At 59.6% G+C, this 21035-nt stretch overlaps 2 protein-coding genes across 2 annotated transcripts; both read left to right on the plus strand.

Annotated features, from left to right (window-relative positions):
• Positions 1–759: 759 nt before the first annotated feature.
• Positions 760–10414, plus strand: LOC311214305 (dual specificity protein phosphatase 22-A-like; the record flags this gene model as incomplete). The annotated part of the gene is made up of 7 exons (XM_084294816.1): positions 760–780; positions 1609–1642; positions 2031–2113; positions 4446–4495; positions 6676–6750; positions 7227–7398; positions 10241–10414. The coding sequence occupies 7 exons, from the start codon at positions 760–762 to the stop codon at positions 10412–10414; spliced, it is 609 nt and encodes a 202-aa protein (XP_084150942.1).
• A 3886-nt stretch (positions 10415–14300) lies between these two features.
• Positions 14301–20445, plus strand: IRF8 (interferon regulatory factor 8; the record flags this gene model as incomplete). The annotated part of the gene is made up of 8 exons (XM_084294713.1): positions 14301–14474; positions 15370–15553; positions 16434–16522; positions 16885–16996; positions 17325–17372; positions 17754–18140; positions 18411–18523; positions 19377–20445. The coding sequence occupies 8 exons, from the start codon at positions 14301–14303 to the stop codon at positions 19557–19559; spliced, it is 1290 nt and encodes a 429-aa protein (XP_084150839.1). The 3' UTR covers positions 19560–20445.
• Positions 20446–21035: the final 590 nt, after the last annotated feature.

A 21035-nucleotide genomic window follows, 5' to 3' on the forward strand; every position in this document is an offset into this window, starting at 1 on the left:
CCCTTCAGCTGCTGTGGGGGCAGTTTGAGGATCTCCAACGCCTCTGCTGGCCCGAGGGGATGGCTCTGGAGGAGCAGGGGCAATGGTGACCGCAGGGGTTTCGCTCTGTGAGCACTTTGCTTCTTTCCTTTTTTTTTTCCTTCTTTATATAGCCTCTGACAGGCCAGCAGCATCGATCTGGGAGGCTGGGCTGCTGGATAAATCTTTGAGGAGTGATGTTTGGAAGCGTGTGCCGGGGTTACGAGCTCTACAGCTCTCCCCACCTCCCTTGCTGCAAGGAGGGGGAGATGGGCTCGTCCCTGCTGCTGCTCCAGCAGCCTGCCACGCTCTGTTTTGTTGAGGTAAGTGCCTCATTCTGCAATTTTTATTCCCATTCCTGCGACTGGGAGGAATTAGCCTGACTGGGAGAGTCACTCACCGCTGGCATCAGCTCGCAGCATCCCAGGCGTCCTCTTCTTCCCTCTCCCCAAAACACCGAGCCTCTGCAAAAGCCCTGGCGAGCCGGGGAGTCCGGAAGGGAAACCTGAGCCTTGCCGTGGCCCCGGGTCCTTATTTTGTCCTCCCTTGCCCTACAGCAGCCGCTGGCCCCGATCCCTTTGCCCAGCAGTGTGGTGGCGAGGAGCTGGAGCAGCTCTCAGTGGGCTGAGCTCGGTGGGGCTCCCCGTGCTCCCCTCACCTGGCATTTTGGGGTGTTTATTTGCAGATAGCCCTGGATACCGAGAGGCCGCCCGAGTCCTGAACCCGGGGAGAGAAAAAACCATGGGGAGCGGGATGAGCAAGGTACTGGGGGGACTGGGAGGTACTGGGCCCTTCTGCTTTATCGGGGGATGCCACGGTGGTGCCCTAAACACATCCATTCCCACCTTCCCTTATCCCCCTTAAAACTTCAAGCACTTAAAGGGAATTCTCCCCACCCTCTTTAAAGCACCGACCCTGTTTTATATCCCAGCGGTGAGCTCGGTGCCTCGGGGTGCCTAAAAAGCAGCAGCTGGCTTTGATGCTCGTCCTGCGGGTGGGAACTCCACGGCATTAACACCCTCGGGGCTGCCGGGGGTCCCAGGGGGTGTGCAGGGGGAATATTCCTCCCCTGGTCACCTCCTGGATGTATCCGTGCCCGGCTGCAGGGTGCTGTGAATGGGCAAAGGGGGGTTTTTGCTGGTGCTTGGTGCTCAGGGCCGGTGGAGACGATCAAATTCTGTTTGTGCCCTTAAATAGCTGCTCGCGGTGTGCCTCGCCTGGTATAAAATTAAACTCTGGGACAGCAGCGCTGCAGCACGTGGGATAAATGTAATTTGTAAACCGTGGCAGAGAGCTGGGGACAAAATCTGCGTACCCGAAGGCACTTACTGCAACATCTCGGCCAGAAAATAACCACAAATAGCCCGTGCTTTTGCCCATCTGTCCCCAGCTGGCGGAGGCAACCTTTGGAACCGTTTGCAGGAAGAGGTTGCCATAGAAAAGCGAACCACAGCCCGCTCCCGGGGTGATGGGGTCCCTGCTGGAGCTGGTTTGGGATGAGCATTTGGGGTTTTGGGCCTCAGGAAGTAAAAATATGGTGTGGCACGTGGAGGGCCAGCTCTGTTTCTTGTCCCCTCTGTCTCCTCGCAGGTGGTGACGGGTCTCTACCTGGGGAACATCCGTGGTGAGTGCGCAGCCCCCCGAGTACCAGCTGCCCCTGGGGCATGGGAAGGGGACACCTTTGGGGTCCCCACAGCTGAGCGATGAGGACCTTACTGGCTGGAAGCCTCCCCTGTGTTTCAAATGGCTTGGCTTGGAAAAGACCTTAAAAATCATTCAGTTTCAACCCCAGAGAGGGTTTTGCCAGGACAGTATTTACAGCGGGGCTGACACCCGGCTTGGGTTCCATCCCGCTCCAGGGTTAGGGCCATCCTGGGAGCTCTGTGCCACCCATTTTGGGTATTTTTCACCCAAGCCTGGCCTCCATGCATCACCCGGGGATGAGGACGATGGCTGTGGGCTGTGGTGAGGGCTCGGGAGGGCCACCTCTCACACCCTGCTCCTGCTTCCAGACTCGGAGGACGCGGCCAGCCTGCGGAGGCACGGGGTGACACACGTCCTCTCCGTGCACACCGGAGCCAAGCCGGTGCTGGAGGTGAGTCTGGGGGCTCGGGGGGGCTGCGTGGCGAGGCCGGGACGCGGTGCCGGCTGGTGCCAAGGGGATGCGTGCCCACCTCCTGCTGCACGGCGAGGGGATGGAGACGCTGCCTTGGCACCGAGCGGTGCCAAATTGCGCCCAGCGCTGGGAGCGGGGGGGCTGAGGACCACGGCTGCTTCCTGGCAGGATTTTGGGGGAAAAAAATCCAGCTGGAGGCAGGGGGTGCCCGGCCCCGTGGTGCTGCCGTGGGCAGGGGCCACGAGAGGGCAGCGGTGCCCCGCGCACGGCAGCGCCGGGGCCGCCTCCAGCCCCAGCAGCGCAGGATGGGGATTTTGGGGAGCCCCCGGGGCTTGTTGTGCTCCCCCTGCCCCGGGGCAGCCTGTGCAGCCCGTGGGGACCCCCCTCGATCCTGGGCTCCCACCCCACGCACTCTTTTTTTGGTGCTGCTGTGCTTCTGGGGTCGGGTTTGGGGCTGAGAAATGAGGATCCCTAAAAGCACAGCGGTGGCAGTCCTGTCCCCGAGGTCCTGGTGGCACCCCTGGGTGCCTCCACCCCCCGTGGTCCTGCAGGCAGGGCAGGTGAAAGGGTCTGAGAGGGGAAACTGAGGCAGGGGGGGATGTGGGGTGGGTGTGGGGTACTTGGCCGGGGCTGTGCGTGTGGGTGAGCTGGTGCACACACGAGGATGAGAGACCTTGGGGGCTTCGTTGCTCTTCTTGGTGTGGATCTGCGCGGTGTGCAGCTGGAGCTGAGCTCCGTCCTGGCCCCGAAACCCTACAGCAGGCAACGGGGATGGCTGGGATCCCACTTTCCTGGCACCCCGCTCTCCTGGGACCACCGAGGGCGAGTGCCGCCCGTCTCTGCCAGGCAGCCCCAGCTCGAAACAACACCTCGAGGCGCTGGGTAACGGGGAGAGGAGAAGGAAGATGCACCAAACGGGGGGCAGGGGAACGGCCGGCTCGGGGTCGGGCGGTGCAGCTGGAGCTGCTGGGGCTCGGGGCACGGCCAGGCGGGCAGCAAACCGCACGGGCAGCGGGGCTGGAGGAAAGGGGAACAGGAAAAGCATGGTGGGTTGAGCAATGTGTCAATCACGGCCCCCGGCCGGGGACCGCAAACCCCAGCGCTGTTCCCAGGCATGCAGCACGGCTCCCCTCCCCATGCCGGGATGGATGGGGGGCACCTGGGGGGCCGTGGGGAAAGGGGAAAGCTGCTGGGAGCCCGGGTGGGCTCTGCCTGCGTGGCTTGGCACGGTGGCTTTCCCCAGCACGGTGGCTTTCCTGGTGCAGTGGCTTTCCTCGCCTCCCCAGGTGCCGGGAAGCCGCAGCCCGTGGTGGCTCATCCTGTGAAATCTGCTGCCAGCTGCACCACGGCTCCTTTTCTCCTTCCCCTGTGTGCCGGAGAGCCGTGGTTTGCCCGGGGATGAGGAACCAGCTGGCACGCCACGGGGAAGGGCCGGGCACACGGGTGGCCCCTCGGCTTCATCCCACAGGGGTGAGCGCAGGGAGGGTGTTGGGATGGAGGGGGGATGCTCGGAAAAGCCCCCGCAAGCTTCTCCTCACAACGTGGGTCTTTCCAGCCTGGGAATGTCCCCACCATGGCCGTGCCTGTCCCCCTCTACCTTTCTCTCCTTCCCTTTGCTAATTCCCTTGGGTAATCAGCTTTTTTCCAGCCTTCTCCTTTGGCCTGGGCTGGGGGGAAGCGAGGGCGGCCTCGGGTCGCGGCGACACGAGGATGGGGATGGGGCAACCCCTGGCGTGCTGGTGCTCGGCAGTGCCAGCCCCATCTGGCAGGATTCCCACCCGTTTTGCTAAGAAAAATAAAAAAAATTTAAAAAAAGCAAAACTCAGATGAAAAGGGGCTAATTTTAGCTCAGAACAGGATCAAGGAAGCGACGTTTTCAAGCAAGCTGACCTCCAGCGACGTGCGGCGGGGTGATTTATGGTGTATTAAAAGGGACCAGGAGGAAATAACTCATTGATGAGGGTGACCTCATGAGTGCGTGCTCGCACACGTTGTCCTGCCGGGGCTTAGCAGCCACCGGAGAGGGGACAGGGACAGGGCTGGGACCTGGGGAGGCTCCAGGGCATCGCTGCAGCACCCTTGGGTGCCTCTGAAATGTGGCTGGGTCCGGCCTGGTTCCTACCTGAAATTACGGGGAAGAGCTGGGGAAATCCTGCATCTGAAAAGTCCTGCCTCTTAAAAATCCCATTTTAAGCGGTTTTACCCCTAGAGTCACCTACTCCAAGCCTCACGTAAAAAAAAGAAAAGAGAAAATGGACGAGGTTGTGGCTCTCCACGGGGTTTCATTGCCCTCACTGCCTTTTCATTGCAGGACATGACCTACCTCTGCATCTCGGCCTCGGATTCATCCAGCCAGAACCTGTAAGTCCCCGGCACCCCCCTTTGCCTCCCAGGGTGGCGTTTTGGGAGCTGTTGGTCAATAAAAGCCCAAATTCTGCACAGTGTGTGCTCGGGTCGGTCACACTGCCAGCACTTTGTTGGTGCTGAGCCTGGTGAATGCCACGGCTCGTTCTCAGGCACTGAGTGGTGTGTGTAGGGGCTGAATCTGAGTCTCAGAGTGTTCACAGTACAGTTAATTTTCCATCAAAAATCAGAATTATTTTGTTAGGTGGGGCTTGAAATTGGAGCATGCTTCGCTGGCGTGGAAAGGCAACGATTCGTATCAATTACACAGTGACTTGTGTCGCTCTCCCAGGTATTTTCCTTGGGAGAGAAATGAAATTTTGATTAAAATGAGTATTTCCCCCATCCAACACGTAACTCCTTTAAGGATGATCTCAAGAAGCGGTGACGCTGGGGCCGTGCTGGCTGCAGGCACTGCGTGCTGCCCGCCTGGGGCAACGGGCACCCGAGAACCACCCGCTGCAACCAGAAAACGGGCGATTTGGGGGATTTTTTCTTACCAACCCACCCCTAAAAGGCCAAAAGGTCCCCGTGCCGTGGCCCCGTTCGTGGAGGTGCTGCTTTCCCAGCGCCGCGTGCAGGATTCTGCTTGCTCACGCTGCCGCTGAGCAGAAAGAGAAGCTTTACAAGAAAGCCCTGCCTCAGCAAGAACACGGGGGCTGGGGTTATTTTATTTTATCATTTTTTTCCCCTCTTTCCTCGCTTCGCATTTGCGGCGTGTCTCCTGAAAGGGGACGAGGCCGGGGGCCGGAAGGAAGGCTTATTCAGGGAACTATTTTCTGCTCCTCGCTTTGCGCCGGGGGTTTCACAACCCCGGGGAGCCTGGCGGCCCGCGGGGCAGCTGCTCGTGACTCGGGGCTCGGCCTTCCCAGTCCCGTGGGCTGTGGGACCAGTGGGAGCTCTCAGCTGGGGGACCAGTTTGGGAAGAGCCGCCCCCCCCCAGGAGAGGGTGGTGAGGGTGGGAGGGGGTGGCTGAGTGCGGGGAGGGTGTGCCCAGCACCAGGTGGGTCCCAGCCAAGGGATGAAGAGGAGGACTGGGATTTGGGGCTGTGTGGGTCGAGCAGGCGGTGCTGGCACGCCCTGGCTGCTCTGTGAGGATGAATAGGATGAGGAGAACCCCCCTGGGACACGCTTTGGGCCAAGAAAAGCCCCCCAGGAGGTGCTTCACTGCCTGCGGGGGTGCAGGGGGAGGCGCATCCATAGCCCACAGCGAGCGGTGGATTTGACACCTCCCCCCAGGGCCGAGAAATTAAACAGTTTTCTTATAACCACAGCTTCAGAGAATCCCCCGGGTCTCCTCCTGCTGGGTCTCCGGCAGCAGAAACCCCTGCTATTTTTGGGTATGTCCTGGGTTGGCTTCTTAGAAGGCACCCGAGCCCTGCGCTTCCAGAGAAGGGCCGCGAGCATCCCCGGCGGGCAGGCAGAAGGCAGGGGGGGAGTTTTTGGAGGGTTCTGCCTTGCTCGGAGGGGGTCTCAGGAGGATGCCACGGGGGCGAGAGGCGAGCCTCTGAGCTTCTGAGAAAGCAGGAAGGCTGCGTGGGCGCTGCCCCGGCCCCGTCACGCGGAGGCAGCAGAGGAAGTCCAGGACCCAGCACCCACGGCGGGGCTGACCGGGACCCCGGGGCTTGGTGCGAGCAGGATTTGTTGCAGATTTGTGTCAGGAGCCCAACCAGCAGCTCCGTGGGCTCTGTCCGAGGTGCTCTCTGTCCTCAGAGACAGAGAATTGCACCCACCTCTAATTCATCCATGTGTAAAGAGTGATTTTAACCCGTTTTCCATCTCTGGGTCTTTCAGGAACGCAGGTTTCAGGAACGCGCCTCTGCCCTGCAGGGTGGTTTTAGTGCTGGGTATGTGTCCCATGGGTGCCAAGGGGGGCACTTGGCCCTGCAGGCAGAGCCACCAGGCCCTCCCCGGGCTGGCTGAGCTGCTGGCATCACCCTGCTCCATCCCAGTGCCTCGGGAAGCAGGAAATCCCCCCAAAAAGCCTCTCAGGCCTTTTCCTTCCCGGCTGCTGAAGTTCAGTCCCTTCCTCTGGCGGGGGAACCCTGCTGTGGCTCCCACCCTGCGCCGGCCCCAGGGAAATCCTGGGGAGGACTGTGGCTGCTGCCAGCCTCACTCTGCTGCCTCTCTCCCCGCAGGATGCAGCATTTCAAGGAGTGCATCAAGTTCATCCACGAGTGCCGGCTCCACGGGGGAGGCTGCCTCGTCCACTGGTGAGAGCCTCCAAACGGCCTCGAGGCCCCGCTTTTGGGGGAAAAGGGTCTCTGCCGGGGGAGGTGCAGGAGGGAGGGAGGGTCCCCGGTGCTCGTGGGAACTGCGCAAGGGTTGTGGGGCTGGGAGGTTGGGGGGTGGGATCCCAAAAAGCATCCTGGGTGTGGAGCATCGCTCGTGGTGGGGAGGGAAAGGAGATGAGGAACGGTGTTAGGGCAATGCTGGGGACGGTCCGTGCCCCAAAATCTCCATCCAGAGAGATGGGCAGGGCAGGGGACACGGGGATGTGGCCTGCTTGGGGCCACCAGATGGGACGGGCACCTCCAGTGCCACCATGCCCGTGCGCCTCCATCCCCTACCCACAGCCGGGCAAGCATCCCCGGCCCTGCGAGGAGCCACCCCATGGGCATCCCTCATCGTGGGGCTCCCGTGGTGGTGGGGACACCTCCTCCTGACACCTCTCCACCGCCCCTGGCAGCCTGGCCGGGGTCTCGCGCAGCACCACGGTGCTGGTGGCTTACCTGATGACGGTGACCGAGCTGGGCTGGGAGCGCTGCCTGGCCGCCACCAGGGCCGCGCGCTCCTACGCCAGCCCCAACCCTGGCTTCCAGCAGCAGCTGCGGGACTACGAGAGCACCCTGCTGGACGAGGTGGGGTCCCCCTCGCTCCAGCCTCGTGCCAAAGGCCGGGCTCGGCAGCTGGAGCTCCCCTCGTGTGCTTTGCAAATAACCGCGGCTGCTTTGCCTGCGTGCTATTTATTACCTGTGGGGTTTGTTTTTGCATGCATGCAAAATGAAAAAGCGCCCGGGCATTATGTGAGCGTGCTGGAAGAAGCTGCTGAAAGCCCCGGTGCTCTTGTTTTATTCAGGGTTTTGCTAGGGCACGGTGGAGGTGGCGCTGAGCTGGCACCTGGGGCGCACGGGGCAGGGGGCAGGAGATGGGGGGAGGCTCCTGCAAGCAGCCTTGGGGTGCCTTGGGCATCCTGGGATGGGGCTGGGCATCCTCTGACAGCCTGCCCCCAGCTTTCCGAAGCAGCTGAGAGATGGAGACGTCAAAGGGATGGTTAAAAAGTTCTCTCTCCTACCCCAAACGAAGCACGTCATCGGGATTTAGCGCAGCAGCACCCTACAGGGTGGCAAAACCCCGATGTCCCCATCCCCTGCAGCCCAGGGCCACCACACGAGGACGAGGAGCGTCTGGAGGGGATTTCTCTCCCCTCCTCCCAGGCCGGACAGCATGTGACAGTGGCCCAAGTGTCAGCCCCTTCCTGGCGCTATCACATGAGGGACGTGGCCCTGCGGGGCTGTCACCGCCTTGCAAAAAAACGCCCCGTGGAGGGGGGAGAGTGGTCCAGGGCATTGCAAAACCCCCGGTGCTGCAGATTCCCTGCAGGGCTTCCCCCAACCCTGCCCTGGCCATGTCCCAGTGCCCGCTGTGACACGGGGCTCGCCGTGCCCCCGGGGGCTCCTCCTGGCCACTTATTCCTCCTGCCTGCCCACCAACATTTGGGTGGCCTCAGCAAACACCCCTTGCCCTTCCCCTCCCCTTAGAGGTCACGTTTTCTTCGGGCTTGTTTTTTTTTTGACTTGAAGTTTTGCTGCGGGCTTTGCAAACGCTTCCTGGGAAGCACCGGCGGCTGCATCAGGCTGCGCGTTGGTGAGACGCAGGGTTTAAAAAATGGCATTTGCCTTGCAAGGGCTCCTTTTTTATTTATTTTTATATTTTTTTTTTTTTGAAAAAGGCTGTGTTCCCTGTGATGGCTTCATCTGGGGTGGCCGAGGCTGGGCACTCTCGCACTGCCCAGCCCCAGCTGGGTTTTAGCGAGGGGGAAGCGCCAGGATTTTAGCGGTGTGGATAGGAGAGAGGGCACACAGCTGTCCCCCTGCCCCAGGGTGTCCCCAGGTGCTCGTGGGCCACCACGGGGCTGCCTCCCAGCTGGGCTGGGTGCTCCTGGCCCCGAGCAGGGTGGGTTTGGGGTTTGTGGTCGGTGCTGGATGGGTGCTGAAAGCCAGCACCTGGCGGATGCGTGCCCCTCCCCGCTGTGCCACAGGCACCAAGGCACCACGCTATCCCCGTGGGCACCCAGTGGCTGTCCCGGTGGTTGTAGGGCGAGCAGGCAGCTCCAGGCACTGGCCAGGAGGAGGAGGAATCCAGTCCGGCCTCTGGGATATCCGCCCTGGGAAGCACTGAGGTTCCCAGCCACTGTTTTTTAGCAAGGAAATCGTCTCTGGCCCCCACCCCGAGCAGCACCGGGGCTTCCTGCCTCTGGCATGCAGCTGCCGGTGAGTCCCGCCGGCGGGGTGAGTGGATTTGGGAACTCCAGGCATTCCCACTGGAAATCCCCCTGCCCGAGCTGATTTTCCCCAGCTGTAGGAGTGGCGAAGCCACCGGGGTTGCTCTCAGGCTTTCTCCTGTCTTTCCCCCGATCCCAGGAAGCTGGAGCTGTTTGGGGGGCACCTCGTCTGGAGGCACCGAGGCCGGGGCACGTGGGAGCTGCCAGCCCCAAAAAACAAGGATGTTTTAACAGCCCCCTGAAGCTGACGCCTGTCCCAGTGCTCCCAGCTATTGAATGCCGGCCCTGCTGGCGGCACCCATGGGTGCTGCCGGGGGCCGGACGCTCCACCCTTTTCCCCCTGCAGGTTTCCTATCCCTGGCCGCTCGCTCCTTGTGCTTTGCAGAGCGTTTCGCACCGCTGGGCACAAACCACCCCTCTCTGGCCGCTCCTCCCCGTGCGCCCTGCTGGCTGGGTGCCTGCTGGCCGGGTCCCCGCTCCTTTGCCATGCCCTGAAGCCGTTCCCAGGCACGGGGCGGCAGGCACAGCGGCTCCAGCTGAGCTGCCCTCCCCTGCCCACGCTTCTGGGCAGCGATCCCGCAGCTCCGTGCCGCGGCGGTGTCGGGAAGCCTCTCCACGGGGCCATCTCCTGCTCCGAAGCCGCCTCCGGATCTCCGCCGGGTGCCAGCTGGCCCCAAGCCACCCGGACGCCAGCGCAGCCTCTGCGGGGACGGGAGAAGGGCTGAGATGAGCAAAGCGCTCTGCAAACAGCCCGGCTCAGCCTGCAAGAGCCGACCTGCCCGCGGCGTTTGGGGCCGCGAGGCCGGCCTGTCCCAGCAGGGAGAAAGCGTGGGGACGCTTTGCTTCTGGTAACTGAGCCCCACGAGGAGCTGAGCAGCTTCCTGGCAAGGGAAAGTGAATGAAGCTGCTGGAGGCTGCACCACGGGGGAAAAAAATGGGGCTGCTGCCAGCTCTGTGGGTCTGGGGCGCTCCAAGGGGCTGGCTGGTGTTCCCGTAGGGTTTGCTGTAGGGGTCGCATGTTTCGTGTGATGCGTGGACGCTGCATGGTGTGGCTGCTCCTGCCAAACAGGGACTGGGTCTGTGGCCACCCCGTGTCCTGGTTGGGATGCCCTGCCTTGATTTAGGGCTTTGCACCACACCGGGGGGGTCCGGCACAGCCCCCGGTGACCCTGACCCCTCACCTGGCTCTGTCCCAGCAGTACCGCGCCTGGATCCGCCGGGACTATGGCACCAACCCCTTCAAGGACCAGGAGGAGCTGCAGCGCCTGCTGGCCCTACAAGAGCAGGGGGAGCACAGGGAGAGCTCCTGGGCCGCCCCCCTGACGCCCACCCCCCCACTGCCCCCCAGCCGAAGCCGACGGATGAGCAGCTGAGCTCAAACGTTGGCCCTGGGGCTGGCAAAATTCGGGATCCACCTTGCCAGACACTCCTTTTGGGGCTCGCAGCGCCACGGTGAGCCCAGCTGGAGGGCTGGAGCCGGGGGGGAGCAGGACTTGCAGCCCCCCCTTTGGCTGCTGGCTCCGTCCTGAGGGATTGGTGGCATCGCCCCGAGCTGAACCCATGGGGATAGGGAGAACTGCATCGGGCTCCGTGCTGGAAAAGCATTCACGTTTCCAAAATGTGGGCTCCCCACCTGCTTTTGCCAGGGGAGCAGCCCCACGGGGGGGCCGTGTGGGGCTGGAGCTGCTCCGCTTGGCCTCGTGTCCACCGGTCCCAATGCACAGGAGGAATAAATCATTCCCAAACCAAACTGTTCCCGTTCACCCTACATTAAACCCTTTCCAGGGTCCTTTTCACCCCAAGAGGACCCGGTCCTTTATTTGCTGTGGATTTCCAGCCGTCCCCCCATCCATCCATCGACACAGACGCTCTGTGTCCCAGCAGCCCTAAACACTGGATTTTATTTTTTTTTCTATAATTCCTTTGCTCAGCTTCTTAAAAAATAGGTTCTGCGAAAAAAAAAAAAAAAAAGAAAGAAAAAAAAAGCGTTTCAAATATTTCCGGGAATTCCCTTAATGACAAATTCTGGGTACTGGAGTCTCCAAGGGTGACAACGTCGGGGACAACTTGCCAAGCTCGTCCGAAAAGGGAGGCTGATTAAAGCCAGGGATGGATCGACACGGCCGCTGCGCCCTGATTTCCATTTTCTCCATGAAAACCACCAGAAAAAAATTCCAAATTTTGAAGAGCTGCTGCTCAGCCATAGCACGCGGGGTCCTGGGAGAAGAATTATGATTTTTTTTCCCTATTTTTTCACGTCGAGGACAGGGCTCCTTTGCTGCCTGGTGCCCTAGAGCTGCCATGGTTTGTAGGGGGGGGCCGGTGGGGAGCTGAGCAGACCTTGCAGGTATCGCCTCCAGCGCCTCGGCTGTCATTTTAGGAAGCAGAAAAATGGAACCGGGGCGCAGGAAAACGAGAAGAAAGCCGCTTTCTGGTGTCAATAGGAAGTCATCGGAGATGTGAGATAAGCAGAGATTAGAGGTGCAGGAGGTGAGATAACCTCCCCGCCGGCGCTGCGTGCGGCCGCTCCAGCAGCCGCCCCGTGAGTCCCACCCACCCCAAAAACATCCCGGGACCCCAGCATTTCCCCCAAAATCGCCCCGAGCTTTGGGAACCGCGGGGGAAACCCCATTAACTGCAGCAGGGCTGTCCCGGCGGGGGGGGGGTATCGCATCTCCTGCGCCCGGGCCGTGCCAGGACCACCAACCCCCAGCTGACCCCAAACCCCCTGACCCCGGTGACCCCTGACCCTGGTGACCCCGGCCACATTTCCCCCTTTATAACCCACGACAGCAGCCCCGGCGGCGGCTGCAGTTCCACGACAGCGAGCGGGATCGGGACGGGGATCGCGACTTCGCTCGCTATCGCGACCTCGCCCGCTATCGCGACTTCGCCCGCTGTCGCGACAGGGATCGCGACAGCCCGGCTCTGTCTCCCGGGCGCCGCCCCGCCGCGCCGCGCTGATTTCCCGGAAAGGCGCGCGCTTCACAGAAAGCGGCGCGAGATCCCGCGCGCGCTCCCACTGAGCGGCTCCCCATTGGGCGAGGGGCGAGGCAGCGCGGCCGCCCATTGGCTGAGGGGAGAAGGGGCGGGGCTAGGCGGCGGGCGCGCCCTGCGGGGGGCTATAAGGGCGCGCCGGCGCGCCCGGGTGCGGATAGCGCGCAGCGGGGCGGCGGCAGGTATGGGGCAGGGGTGTTTATGGGACCGTTTTGGGGCTTTAACGGGGGTTTTGGGGCGTGGGGGGGTGAGGGGAGGGGGTTCGTAGGGTGGCACAAAAATGGGGGTTTTTGGGGAGTGGGGGTGTAAGGGGATGGGGGATTTTGGGGTTGCACCGGGATGGGGGTTTTAGGGTCGTGGGGTGCAAGGGATTGGAGTTTTAGGGTTGTAGGGGTGCACGGGAAAGGGAGTTTTAGGGTTGCATGGGGATAGGAGTTTAAGGGTCGCGGGGGTGTATGGGGAAGGAAGGTTTAGGGTTTAGGGTCATGGGGTGTATGGGGAAGGGAGTCTTAGGGTCGTAGGGGATGGGGCTTTTAAGGTCGTGGGGTGCAAAGGAGTGGAGTCTTAGGGTTGTGGGGGCGTATGGGGAAGGGAGTTTTAGGATTGTGGGGGTACATGGAGAAGAAAGGTCTGGGGTCATGGGGGTGCATGGAGAAGGGAATTTTAGGGTTCTAGAGGTGTACAGGGGTGGGAGCCTTCGGGGATGGGAGCTTTAAGGTCGTGGGACACATGGGGAATGGGAGCTTTAGGGTTGTGGGGAGTGCAGGGGATGGGAGTTCAGTGTCACGGGGGTGCACAGGGAAGGGACCTTTAGGATCATGGGGCTGCGTGGGGATGGGAGTTTTAGGGCTACAAGGGGGTGCAGGAAATAGGGTTGTGGGGGTTTTAGGGTGCTGGGGGTGCAGGAAATAGGGTTTTAGGGTGCCGGGCTGCAGTCCTGATGCTGAGCAGTTTAGAGGTCCTGGGCAGTGCTGCCCCTGTTGCTCTGGGATGGGGAGGGTTTGGGTGGGGGCAGTTTGGTGGCCCCAGCCCCATGTGGAAGGGAGGCAGAGCCTGGCCTCTGCTGGTGCTGGGTTTTTAGAAAATGGGCTGAACTTGGGCCCTGTGTCACCGAGCGTCTCCGAGGGGGGCTGTGTGTGCCCCTCGTGCCCCCAGGGATGGGGTCCTGAGGGCGCTTTGGGGTGCGTGGCTCTGCTGTGACCCCCTAAAAGCAGGGGCTGCGCTGCGTGTCTGTGCCTTGTGGGGTGGCTGCGATGGACAGGGGACAGGAGGTGGTGGCATTCGGCTGCTGTGAACCCCTGGGGAAGCAGGGACCGGGTCCCCATGCTGGGAACACCCAGGTCTTATCCCCCAAAACCCACCCGGACAGGACGGGTCCGGCGCTGGGCTGCCGGAGCTTTCTCACGGGTGCTGGGCCAGTTTTTTTCTGCTAAAAAGGAGCCAAGAGCAGCAAGGCTGACCCGAAGCGAGGCCACTTCACCCCCCCGGGTCCGTCAGCACGGCCGCTGGTCCTGGCTGCGAGAGGATGTGGTCGCACAGCCCCGCTCCCTGCGGTGACCCCGGCTGCTACCTGCGCCTGTGGCCGGTCCCCAGCCAGCGGGGCTGTTCTCACGCTGGCTGATGCCTTCAGTCTCACTTTTATTTTAATTTTTTTGCCCCTCGTTATGGCGGAGAGGGCTGCCAGCCGGTGTGGTGTCCCTCGGTTAGGTGGTGGCACAGCCCAGGGCTTGAATTCCCAGCTGTGGGGTTCGGATGTGACCCATCTGTAGCCAAAAAGGGGAGTTACGGTGCTGTGCCGGCCCGCTGCCGTGCTCACGGCTTTGCTTAGAAGCTGGAGGAAGGGTTTGGAGCAAATCGAGGAGAATTCCTCTAAAATCGCCTCTTTTCCATCACAAAAAGAGAGGTTTTAGGTACAGACAGGCACAGGGGAGCTGCTGGGAGCTGTGTCCCCGCAGGCAGTGCCGTTCCAGCCGTGGGAGCGCAGTGGGGCTGCTGTAACCCAAATTGCCTTTTTCCTTTTCATTTCCCTGCTTGGAAATATCGCAGCCCCCTGGCTCTCCAGGGTCATCGCCGCTCAGGTGCGGGACTGCTCGTCCTAATTAAATGCAGCAATTAAGACCTGTCTGAGAGCCCAGCTGCTGCTCGAGCAGGCAGGGGGGTGCAGGGAGGCTGCGCTTGCGGGACGGACGGAGAAATGTCCCCCTGGGATGGACAGCCAGACGTTTTTCCCCCCTCTGACGGGGCTCCCACCTCTCGCCCAGGATGTGCGACCGTAACGGCGGCCGGCGGCTGCGGCAGTGGCTGATCGAGCAGATCGACAGCGAGCTCTACCCGGGGCTCATCTGGGAGAGCGAGGAGAAGAGCATGTTCCGCATCCCCTGGAAGCACGCCGGGAAGCAGGACTACAACCAGGAGGTGGATGCCTCCATCTTCAAGGTAGGGCCTGCCCTAAGCTTCTCACCGGCTTCCTTCTGAAAAGACTGGATTGACTTTAAAAAAAAAAAAGCCTTTGAGGGAAAGAAGGAAGGAAATCCCGGCTTTTTCCCCAAAATGTGAAGTTCCTCCTCTCCGGCAAAACTGGAGAATTCGGTCTTGAACTAAAATGGACTGAGAAAGTCAGGGTCTTCCCCAGGAATTCCCATCCTTCTGTCCCCATTTCCATCTGTTGCTGTATCTGTCCTGACGAGTTGTCTTTTGGGGCAGCACCCTCAGTGCCTAGTGCAGGAGCAGTGGGATATGAGGCTGGCGGGGCTGTGCTGAATTCAGCCACCTGAAAAAATAGAATATGGGGGAAAAAAAATCAATATAGGTAGCTCTGTACGTATTTGTGTGCTTTAATAGATAATATTTCATCATCTCCAGTAGTAAAATGAGCTCTCCCACCTCTCATGAAAGCACAGCTGGCGTTCTGATCTTCAAAAGAAGCCAGCTGTCAGGTATTAGCCAGCAGCTGGAAATGGGTTATTTTGCTGTGGGTTTGGGTATTATTAAGAATATCACAAGTTTGGATGCGCATCCTCGCATCGGTCAGCACAGAGGCGAAGTTGAACGCTTCAATCTTGGCTCTGAAGCTGGGTGTAAAGGGTGTGGGGCCAAATCTGGGGCCTGTAGCTTGGTGTGTGGCTGGCACAGACTGGGAGCATGACAATATTGAAGTTTTTTGGGGTTTTTACATTCATGCGAGGTGCATTTCCCACCAACAGATGTGCCTGAGCCAGGCTGTGGCCCCAACAAAATGTTCGCTGCAGCCCCAGCGCATTCACCCCTTGGACCAGGGGGGTTTGCAGAGCTTGCACGGAGGGTTATTTTTTCTGTTTTTGTTGTTTTTTAGGCTTGGGCTGTTTTTAAAGGAAAGTTCAAAGAAGGCGACAAAGCGGAGCCGGCCACCTGGAAGACGCGGCTGCGCTGCGCCTTGAACAAGAGCCCTGACTTCGAGGAGGTGACGGACAGGTCCCAGCTGGACATCTCCGAGCCCTACAAGGTTTATAGGATCGTCCCGGAGGAGGAGCAGAAATGTGAGTGCCCTGAGGAGGGCACGGGGCCGGGGGCAGCCCTGGCTGGGGCTGACCTACATCTGAGCGGTGCTTGTGGGGCTGACCCCATAACTTGGGGACGTGCCCCGTGTCCCTTTTTGGGGCCGGGGAGGTGGGGAAGGAGCTGCTGGGCTGGCAGGGAGTGAGGGTGGGATTTCCCCTTGCTTAGGATACGGGGAATAACTGGAGCATCACGTGAGCTGCCAGGCTGTGACGCTCTAGGGACAAACCTGAATCCTTTTTCTGCTCTGGGGGATGCTTGAGCCCACAACCCTTTGTCCTCCTGTCCCCCACCCTGGCAGGGAGCTAACTAAATCCCTTTTCTTGGCACTGCTGAGAGTAACAGCAGCTCAGCAGAGCAGTCGCTGGTGAGGCGCAGGTCACGCTAAGCACATCTCTGCTTGTGGTCAGGCGTGCGTGCGCTTTTCCTTTTTTCTTGCAAGTTTTCACTTAAGAAAAAAAAAAAAATCATCTTGCAGGAAGCCTGCCTCTAGCATCTCCTCTCCTTCGTGTTCACACGGGGCCCGTATGCAAATGGTGCTGCAGGTTCCCACCGGCAGCGGGGCTGGGGGGGGAAAAAGGAGAAGCAGCAGCAGCAGCCCCGGTCTCTGGGGTGCTCCGAAAACCCCCTCTCCTGTGCTCGAGCTCCCAGCCGAATTTGCTTGGCCTCGCTTGTAGTCGCCGTGTGCCGGTGCTGTTTGTCATGAGCTGGTTTTTGGCCCCAAAACGCAGCTGCTGGGGGTGCGCTGGGTCGCTGCGGTTCTCGGTTTCGTAACTTTCGCGGGGCGAAGGGTTTCCAAAAGCTGGTGGCGTGGCGAGCTGCGGGTGGGTGCCCTGCCTGCAGCCCTGCCCTTCTCCACAGGCAAAAGCGGTGTCGGGACCGGGAGCGGCCTGGCCGATGTCACAGACATGGACTGCAGCCCCTCTGCCATCGACGACCTCATGAAAGAGGTGAGCCCTGAGCACGGGGACGGGTCTGAGGTTAAACATCCGAAGATTTTGGGAGCTTGGCGTGTGTTCTCGTGGCTGTGCTCATTTGTCCGAGGTCTCAGCGCGTGTTTTCCACGTGCAGTTGGGTTGTGCGGACACTCGCTGGGGGCTGCGGGCTTCTCGTGCCTCTGTTCCCCTTCTCAGAGACTCTCAGGGTATTATTTGGGTGTACAGCCTGGGGAATCCTGCTCTATTCCTACCCAAAAAGCGTTCACAAATCTCTCTGCGTCCTTGCTTTGCCTCTTTGGGTGGGATCCCACACTGGGTGTGTGGGGGCAGATCCCATCCCTGGCTGATCTGATGGGTTTCCTATCCTCTGCCAGCCCCCCTGCGTGGACGAGTACCTGGGCATCATCAAGAGAAGCCCCTCGCCCCCCCAGGAGACCTGCAGAAACCCGCCGATCCCAGACTGGTGGGTGCAGCAGCCCAACCCCAGTAAGTAGCTGGTGGCACTGGGGGCGTTTAATGGGACCCAGCTCTTTGTCCAGGGCGGTGACTGCAGCGAGGGGTGGTGCAGGCTCCCCCGGGGCACCACTTGTTTCATGAATGTGTTCCTTAAAAATGCTGGAAGTGCTAACTGGGAGCACTGCTGTGGCACCCAACAGCGCAGCATTCCCTGCATGATTTTAAGTTCAGTGTTTTTGGAGTCTTTTCTGGCTTGTTGGGAGGGGAAAGCTTGGGGGTGGCAGCTGGGGATTGGGAAAGGATGGAGCTCCTGGATGGAGCTGGGCATTTCTGACATCTCTGCTCTCTCTGCCCACAGCTCTGCCCCTGATGAACGGGTACACTGGCTACGAGCAGCATCATTCAGGTGAGGCAGCTCCCATTCCCCTGTGTGTTTCTGGGCTCTGGCCATCACGCTCCTCTCTGGGACTTGGTCTTGCTCATGTATGTGTGTGCCATGGCACAAGGCTGGTCTGGTGATACTCCCTGCTTTGCTGGAGTGTCCTTGCAGGGTCAGCACGTTGAGCATGACATTATCCCCTGCAGTGGGATAAAAGGGTTTGGGAACTGGAGCTCTCGCATGCTTCCAGGCTGAGTGCTGGAGGTGTCCTCCAACAAATAAGAGGTCTCCTCCAGACTCTCCCAGGGGAATTCTTGCAGCTCCCTGGGGATTTGGGCCCTGCAGCAGAGAGCAGGGAGGGTTTGGCCGCTCCTCCTGATGGGCTGCGTGCCTGCCCGTCCCCTCCAGGCTACTCCCAGATGGTGATCAACTTCTTCTACGGAGGGAAGCTGGTGGGCCACATCACCACCTCGTACCCTGAGGGCTGCAGGATCTCGCTCAGCCAGCCCTCGGGCCCCAGCGAGAAGCTCTACGCCCCCGATGCCCTGGAGCACGTGAGGTTCCCCTCGGCCGAGGCCATCCAGAATGACCGCCAGAAGCAGATCACCAAGAAGCTCTTCGGGCACCTGGAGCGGGGGGTCCTGCTGCACAGCAACAAGCAGGGCATCTTCATCAAGAGGCTGTGCCAGGGCAGGGTCTTCTGGAGCGGCAACACCATGCTGTACAAGGACAGGCCCAACAAACTGGACCGGGACGAGGTGGTGAAGATTTTTGACACCAACTTGTTCTTCAGAGGTTTGTAGGAGCGTTCCCTTCCCTCTTCAACTTCTCTAGGGGTTGTTTTTCTCAGGTGGTCTTTCCTTTTGGAGCACTTTGGGGTTATGACTGGCCATCACTGAGTGGTCTGAATTAATAACTGATCGTATAGGGTCTGGGAAGGAATAATTAATTGTGGTGGTGTGTAGCAAACACCTGGCTGCTCTTGAGCAGGCCCCCAGCGTTGTGCTGGGGCAGGGTGCAAGGTCCCCAGGCTCGTGGTGTCTGACCGTGCTCCTGTCCCGGCAGACCTGCAGCAGTACTACAACAACCAGGGCCGCTACCCGGACAGCAGGGTCATGCTGTGCTTCGGAGAGGAATTCCCTGATCCCACGCTGAGGTGTAAGCTCATCCTCGTCCAGGTATGGTGGCTGCCCATCCAAGCCCTGCTTCTGACCCTGGCACTGAATTTTTCCTCCTTGCTTTCTCCTATAAGGCTCTAGCTTCCATCCCTGGGAGGCACAAATATTGCTTGTTGGACCCCTTAATCTGGCTAGATCCCATTTGCAAGCACAGCCTCCACATAGCACACACCTCATACATCTCCTAGTGGCTTAGAAAAGCTGTTTTCTGCCACTTTTCTGTGCCCCTGCTTTGTTCTGCTGCTTCCTCCTGCTCCTGCCTCTTGGTGTTGGGATCTCTGCTCTCTCCTGTGGGGAAATAAATCCCTGGAGTGGCTGTATTAAGTGATACACACTTCACTTGAAGTAGTTGAAGTAGGGCTAGGAGCCCAGAGGCAATTCCTGGGGTATTTCTGGCATCCACACCCAGCACAGCACCCCTCAGGCCTTCAAGGTGCTCATACCAAGGACACGAGACCGGGGCATGGAGGGTGTGGGGTGGGCACTGCAGCAAGCAGAGACCCCACTGAGTGTCTGCGAGGCCCTGGAGGGGATTTGTAAGCTCAGAGCTCAGCCCTGCTCCTCTAGGCCCAGCTTTCTGACTGGGCCACCTCTTGTCTGGCACACAAATTTGAGGCAGTGTGTGTGTGGGGATGTCACCCAGCCCATTTATCCTCCCCCATTATAAAGGACCACCAGTGACACATGCTAGGGGTGCTTAGGACGAGGTGGCTTGTGGAATTTGGGCCTGGTGGCCTGGCTGGACGTGGCCACAGCTCCTCCGCTCTGTGCTGTCACCGCGGTGGGTGGCAGCAGGACACCTCCAGGGAGGTTCCTCTTCCTCCATCCTCCTCACGGCTCCCTTCTGGCCTAGGTGGAGCAGCTGTTCCTCAGGCAGGTGGTGGAGGACACGGGGAAGGCCTACAGCAGCAGCAGCAGCCCGCTGGTCCCCGCGGCCGACGAGACGCAGCACGAGCAGGTGTACAGGATCTTCCAGGACATCTGCGGCCCCCACCAGCGGCCCCTCTTCAGAGAAAACCAGCAGATCGCCGTGTGAGCCGCCTCCTCCGCCGGTGTCAGTGGTCTGGGTCGCTCCAGGCCGGTTTGGTCCCATTACTGCCCCCAATTCCCCTTTTTTTGGCATGTTGGTTCGTGTTCTTTGCTGTTCTCAGTCCGGAGTCTGTGTAAGCAGAGCGGTAAAAATTGCCAGGAGAAACTCAGCTGAATGCCCAGCGGTGGTGCTGGGGGCTCTTCACTGATCACAAAAGCTTTTGTACCAGATGTGACAGTCCCTGTGTCACTGCAGCTAGCAGACCTGGAGCTCACAGCTCTAACAACCTGCCCCAGCCATCTGCCACCTGGACCTTGCACAGTATAGCGTTTTGGAAGGAGATAACTCTTGGAAAAGCCTTAAAATTCTCAAATGTAGTAAGTTCTTCCCCAAAATCAACCCCTCCCTGCCTCTGCCAAAGTGTTTGCAGTCCTGCTGAAGGCTGTGGTATGGTATGCCTTCTGAGGTGTACCTCAAATTCTTGTTTGTTTTTGCCATGAGGTTTATATTTTTACCTGTAATATTGAAGTATTTTTGAGATTCGGAAAGCAATGCAGAGATTATATATGTAAATGTTGAATATAAGAATGTAGAAATCCTTAATTTTCCTAACCAAAGATGGGAGTTTATACAAGTCTTTTTATTTTAAAGATTGCAGCATAGTGTTCGTAGGTTGGCTTCACCCTCCCCAGTGCACGTGTCGGTCTCTCCCAAGCGTGACCAGGCAGCAGCATCCATGTGGAAATCCTCATTAACACGCTTTGTGTGCCCAGCGCCGGGGAGCTGCTTGGGCACGGGGCTTGTGCCTTGCAGCTGCTGCAAACCAGGACCGTGCATGTGTATGTGCTACGAGGCTGCGTATTTATTTTATGCCTAAACTTTTGTGAAATGTTTTTGTAATTTTATCTGCCTGCAATTAAAGTGCTATATTTTGTATTTCTCTTGTGACGTGTTTTGGCTGTTGCGATGAGTGGGGTGGCAAATCTCTGGGCAAGAACAAATTGGAGACATCCAAACCTTCCTTGTGGTGTGGGGTCTGTCATTCTGTCACCTCCCTCCTGCTCTGTAGCTTCAGCTGTGGGGCAGGGGAGGAACAAGCCAAAACCTTATAAAGGAAGGAAGAAAGGGGCCCCACTTGTAGAGCCATCATTCAAGGGAGCATGAAGATGTGTCCCTGCCCATCTTTGCAGCACTGAGCTGGGTGCTCACAGATGCTCTGAGGTGATGGGAAGGGGGTGGTCACTTGTGGTCCTGCTCCTTATTGCCTGCAGGAACCCTCCCCAGTGTCCCTCAATCCGCCTTTCTCATGAGGGATCTGGTCTATTTGAGGGTGGTGGTGGATGTGTGGGGGCAGAAAGGGTCTGTCAATGAAGTCCACGTTGTCGGAAAGGTGGCTGAGTATGCACCATCACCTGCCCTTCTTACAAGCCTGCTTTTTAGGCACTAACACAAGAAGCACTGGACCTTGTTTGGTCTGGGTCC

The sequence above is a fragment of the Netta rufina genome, assembly GCF_964035555.1.
Source record: "Netta rufina genome assembly, chromosome: 13".
Taxonomy (NCBI): Eukaryota; Metazoa; Chordata; class Aves; order Anseriformes; family Anatidae; genus Netta; species Netta rufina.